This window comes from Nanorana parkeri, unplaced genomic scaffold (genome assembly GCF_000935625.1).
Source record: "Nanorana parkeri isolate BGI_ZX_2015 unplaced genomic scaffold, ASM93562v1 scaffold79, whole genome shotgun sequence".
Lineage (NCBI taxonomy): Eukaryota > Metazoa > Chordata > Amphibia > Anura > Dicroglossidae > Nanorana > Nanorana parkeri.
In genome coordinates this window covers 237,908-243,907 of record NW_017306347.1, presented here as the reverse complement: position 1 = coordinate 243,907, position 6,000 = coordinate 237,908, and the positions used below count along the sequence as shown (strand labels likewise).

The window sequence follows — 6,000 nt, the reverse complement described above, 5'->3', positions numbered from 1 at the left end:
AGAACACCCAGAAATGAGGGTGGTCTTCGCGGGGGGGGGGGGGGGCAGTCCCACTATATATGCAGGTACGTAACTCTTTCCCTCTCACATCTCCAACATATGTCCTGCACCATTAAAGTTTAGGTTAGCATTGACGTCAAGAGTAAGGAGTTTAAGTCATTAAGGTTAAATTATGTGTTAGATGCTATTTTCAAAACTTGTCTTAGAGGTTTGAGCAAGTGCAAGAAGTGGGGTTCAGGTTAGGAGTTGAGAGTTAATTTAAGGGGAAGGTTGAGTGTTAGCGTTAGGTTCGTGGATCAGATTAGGTATTAGGGTTCAGCTAAGGCTACGCCCAAATTTCCCAGGTGGATAGAAACCAAATCAGGAATCATGGCAGGGAGATCTTGCTACAGGAGCACCCAATACATATAGGAACCCAGTGGCGGACTCAGACCACCAGGTTCCACCAATAACTAATTTTTGGTTGGACAGAAGCATAAGTCTCCTATGTACAATATATCTGTGTGGCTGCAAATTATGCAATGTCTGTGCCTGTAATAAACTGGTAATGTGAATATAGGTGTTGAAGGCTGGTGAACACCGTGAGGGTCATCTCCGGTCTCCGAGGCTGCTTACCGCCCTGCAGCGATTTGCATTGCTCAGCGGTGGCTGTGCCCAGTTATCACTTTGAAAGCGTTAAAGTAATGTAGAAAATTAGAAAGTGACACACCAATAAATCACGAGATAAAAATATCAGCTGTTCCCAAACGAGAATGGGGAGCTATGTTTCCATTTCTTGTGCTTCATTAATCTTCCCCTAATTGCATATTATAGCTCAGATGGATTGAACAGGGATTTTTTTTTCTGCAAACATTAAAGGACCAGTAAACCTTAAACGATAAACATTACTAGGGATGCACGGATACTTTTCGAGTACCAGTGCAGATACTTGGCATTTTCATGAGAACTACCAGTGTTGCAGCGGTTGCAGCGGTGGCAGCTCGGACCTAGCACTGTCCTGAAATCATTAGTCGATATTGTTTTAGAAAAACTGTCACATGACAATAAACAAAAGTGTATCAGTACTCTTACTCGTACTTGTAAGTACTCGGCAAGTACCAGTACTCGTTCTCGCAAAACTGGTATCTGTGCATCCCTTTATTTATATTTATAAAAACACAATCATACATTAAAACAGAGATGTAGAAATCCCTGGAGCTCCGTGTGATCCTTACAAATGACAGCTGACTCCTAACTTCTGAATTTTTCTCTAGTGTAGTCTTGGAGCTCAAAAGTATCGGTACATGTACTCGTACTTGTACCGAGTACTGTACTTGGTATCTGTGCAACCCTAAACATTACATACATGTGAAGCGCTACGCTGAACAAATGCACACAAATACACTGACTGCCCCCAAAAAAAGAAAGTCACCACCTGTTTTAGGGGCAGAATTATGATCTGGGGTTGCTTCAGTTGGTCAGGTCTAGGTTCAGCAACCTTCTGTGCCCAAAAAATGTGGTCAGCTGCCTATCTAAAGACTAGGGATGCACCAATACCTGATACTAGTATCAGTATCGGTGCCGATACTGAGTAATTTGGCAAGTACTCGTACTCGCCCAAATGCTCCGATGCCTAGCCCGATACCGGAACTTCCAGTATCAGGAAGCCGGGCAGCGAGTCATTACACGCTGCCTGGCTCCCTGAATGGCCAGGAAGCCAGCTCCATCCTCCCTCGTCACGAGGGAGAATGGAGCCGGCTTCCCGGCCAATCAGGAAGCCGGGCAGCGTGTAATGACTTGTCGCCTGGCTTCCTGATTGGTCGGGAAGCTGGCCAATCAGGAACCTGGATGGCGAGTCATTACTGCACCCCCCGGCTTCCTGATTGGCCATAAAGCCGGCTGCATGCTCCCTCGTCACCTGGTAACGAGGGAGCATAGAGCCAGTTCCCGGGCCAATCAGGAAGCCGAGCGCTGTGTAATGACTCGCTGCCCGCGGGTCGAAAAGCTGGCCAATCAGGAAGCCAGGCGGCGAGTCATTACCCACCCCCTGGCTTTGTGATTGGCCAGAAAGCCGGCTCCATGCTTCCTCGTCACCTTGTGATGAGGAAGCATGGAGATGGCTTCCCTGCTAATCGGGAAGCCGGGTGGCGAGTCTTTATAAGAGCCCTGCTTCCCGGCTATTTAGGAAGCCAGGGGGCGAGTCATTACACGCCACCCGGCTTCCTTAATGGGACTTCCAGTATCGGTATTCGGTATCGGCGAGTACCGGAAAAAATATATTGGTACTCATACTCGATACCGAAAAACTGGTATGAGTGCATAACACACCCACTATATACACCCAATGACCAGGTTTTTCCATCAATAGATTTTTTCTTTCCTGATGGCACATTGGGCATATTCCAAGATGACAATGTCCGGATTCATGGGACTCAGATTGTGAAAGAGTGGCTCAAGGAGCATGAGACATCATTGTCACACATGGATTGGCCACCACAGAGTCCAGACCTTAACCCGATTGAGAATCTTTGGGTGTGCTGAAGAAGACTATTACATATCTACGGTATTGATTGAACTCGATGGACTTGTGTCTTTTTTCAACCTGACTTAACTATGTAACTTCCATTATTACTACAAGATCTTGGTGAACAATTAATGCAACTGGACGTAAATAAATGTTGAGACATTGCATAAGCTTATCGAAATAATCCCACGGCGAATGTGTGCTGTAACCAAAGCCAAAGGTAGTCCAACAAAATATTAGAGTGTGTGACTTTTTTGGCCAGGCAGTGTAGGTAATATGTTTAACAACTTCCATATCTGCACAGAGAATTGAATATCTGATGCTATGGGAATGATTCATAAATCATCCGCTCAGCCATATGGTGGCTGAATGCCGTTCGCACATATTCATGCCATTCGCACAGCATTCGTGTCACTGGATGGAGCTGAGGAGCATAGGAATTAAGTGTGCTCTTCGTAAGGTCTGCCTAAATCCTTGCCATGTGTATATTTGTCAATATTACCAAAATTTCACTTATGTGGCAAGCTCTGCTATACTGTAGAAGGAATGAAGAGGTCACATGGTTTACAGATCAGAAGGATCAATTATTATTGGTTTATATAATTATTGAGAGCAGATTATTTAAATATTGATGACTGACCCCCAAGTTAAATGTAACACTCACACAATGTGATTATAAATATAAATACTCTAGCAGCAAGGCACGTTGACTCACCCATTCAGGAAAAGTGGAAGGTTATAAATAGGAATGATCAGCAGGTTCACAGCTCCTATTAAATAATGTCACAATATTATCCCTTTAAATCACAGTTTCTGCTCACCTTCCAAAATTAGCAGGAAGATACTCAAGAAAGGCATCATTAAGGTACAGCTGAGTTAAATTAAGGAGCTGAGTAAAGCCATCCGGTAGCCTGGAAAAAGAAAAGAAGAAGGAAATGAATAGGTGAATGATACCGGTGTAGAATCACAAATGATACTCTGGGCTTCATTCATAAAAGTTCTGCCCAGTGATGTTCACATGACACTAATGCGCTGATGGTTATTGGAAAATGGCGCTGATGGTTATTGGAAATTCCAATACTCGCCAGCACCATCTAGGGGTGCTAGTGCTATATGCCAGGTGGAACTTTTATAAATGAAGCCCTTTGTGCCTTGTATGCTTGTTAATAGATTTGGTAAAGAATGGCCAGAGGGATGACAGGCCGGGTTAGTTGTCCATTTTTAGACCTGGACACGGGTTTACTGAAATGTCTGCCCATCCCAAACCAAATCACAGTGCCAACATGACACACGCCGATCTTCTGTCTGATCTGGTCAAAGGATTAAAAATGGTTCTCATATAGAGACGTACTAATTTCCTTTTCTACACAGAAAAGAGAGTGAGTATCGAAAAGCAAAATATCGGTACTCGTACCCGATACCGAAAAACCGTTATAGGTGCATCCCTAGTTTACATAAACTTTAAAGAAGAATTCCAGGCAATCTAAAAATTGACCCTTGCAGTGGGGCTACCCCAAACTGCAAGGGTTAAGTGTTCATTTTGGTCCAGGGGTGAAACTAAAGAAAATCTACCCACCTTATCCTCGGCCCAGAAGGGCTCAGGCGGTCTAAGTACCTATGACGTCATCATGCCTAATGCAGCTGCATTGGACATGAGGACGCCGGGGGACATATGACAGCCGGAGCGGAGGGCAGAGAGGTGACCAGTCACCACTGCAGGGCTGAGGATCAGGTGAGTATATTTGCGTTATTGTAGCCCCTAGACCAAAATGTGCAGTTAACCCCCGCAGTCTGGGGTTAGCCCCACTGCAAGGGTTAATTTATAGATTGTCTGGAGTTCTTCTTTATATCATGGAGGAAAAGTGTCCCCTTCTATTGCTTCATCCAGCGTCCCCGTCCCCCCTTAGCTGCCATGACCTGCTGTGCACCACCCAGAATGAAGATGCTGAGATACAAAGCGCCAATGGTGAAGGTATGGGTAATGTTCTATCATATATATAACGCCTACAGTAATTATAAGGTTCATTCCATGTCACAAATCTAAACACAGCCGTACATGTAATTAAGGATGAAATAAGCACGGCTCGGATGGAACAGATGTGAGCCCGGCATGCACTATAAATAGTACACAACCTCCCTGTTGGTACAAACCCGGCTGGATCTTATCTAGAAGGTAGAGAGGGATGGCCTGCACCTTCCAAGAGCGCCATCAATCTAGTCTACATCACCCTGTCAGGCCTCGCTGGATAAAAATAGCTCTTATTAAAGATTCCGCTATTTATCCGTGAGGTTAACACCGCAGCCTGCTTCATAAATAGCTTGTCTCAAGAACAGTAAATTGTTTTTATATTGGCTCGTAAGATGGATCGGAGCAGCTAACAGACCTCCAGCTGAAGTTTATTCTGCTTATATTTTGCCTTCCCTTGTTCCTTGTTTTCCCTCTAATCGATATGTTAATGAAATGTGTGAATACAACCTTTCTGCTTTCATTGTTTTAGATTTAGTGATGTCATCACTGGGTCTCTTATTTCTCTATGCAATGCTGGCAGGTCATGGCTGGTGGTGAGGGGGTGAAGGGGGGGACATTACAACAGTATTCCTCTCAAGAGCCCTCGGAGGGCTGGCTCTTGGGAGGAGCTATGCAAATATCAAAATGCCTTGATGGGTAGGTGTCATTCTGGAGGAGTGGGTGTTCCCAGGCAGATTGCATTTGCATGCAGAGTGCCCTAAGTAACGCCTGCATGTGATGCTGATTGCAATCAATGAATGAAAATGGCGGGCTGGGGAAAGTCAGGCTGGGGAGGAAAGGGCTAGAAGATGCTGAACATTCTCCAGCCAGGAAATGAGGCGGGTTTATCTGATTTGATACAGCTTCTAATGCAGAAAAGGTCACAGTGTGCAGTGAAATCAGAGGAAACCATTTCAGGCCTGGAGCTGGTACAACTGTGCAAGACGGAAGGGGAGGCCAGAGTTCAGCTTTAAAGAACTTTAAGTCCTTAAATGTGTCTGGGCTTGATGGGAGTTGTTGTTCTTCAGTTGCTAGAGGAACGCAGTCAATATGTACATTACAGACAATGGACCTCTTGGTAAGAATTTTCCATATGAACTAAGATTTTCCTCAATATGAAACAGCTAAACACCACTGTTTAGTGTATCCCAGGACCTCCCACAATGACTACATGTAAAGTCCAAGCCATGTTTTTGGTGCAGTTATTCCCATCTCTGACCTTCTCTGACCTCTGACATAGACAATCCACTGGAGGAACATCGCACTATTTTCTGGTTTTGTGATGGTTAAGCCAGTTGGATGGTACCAAGAGTCTCAAACATAGAAGCCAGAACGAGCTATTCCACTTTCCATTCCAGCCATGTAAACTAAAATTGGTTGCAATTGCCCTTGCCAATTGCCATTTACATATATTACTAAAGCTAAGGCGATTAAGGCTAAGGCAATTTGGATCCCAAATGCCATTCGGGTCTGGGAGCCATATATATTT

At 44.6% G+C, this 6,000-nt stretch overlaps 1 protein-coding gene across 1 annotated transcript in view; it reads right to left on the bottom strand.

Moving 5' to 3' along the window:
* LRRC7 (leucine rich repeat containing 7) overlaps positions 1-6,000 on the bottom strand; it is a 231,621-nt gene that overhangs the window by 106,074 nt on the left and 119,547 nt on the right. Inside the window, exon 6 of the mRNA XM_018576885.1 lies at positions 3,325-3,414. Within this exon, the coding sequence (XP_018432387.1) occupies positions 3,325-3,414 (90 nt within the window). The remainder of the gene's footprint in view (positions 1-3,324; positions 3,415-6,000) is intronic.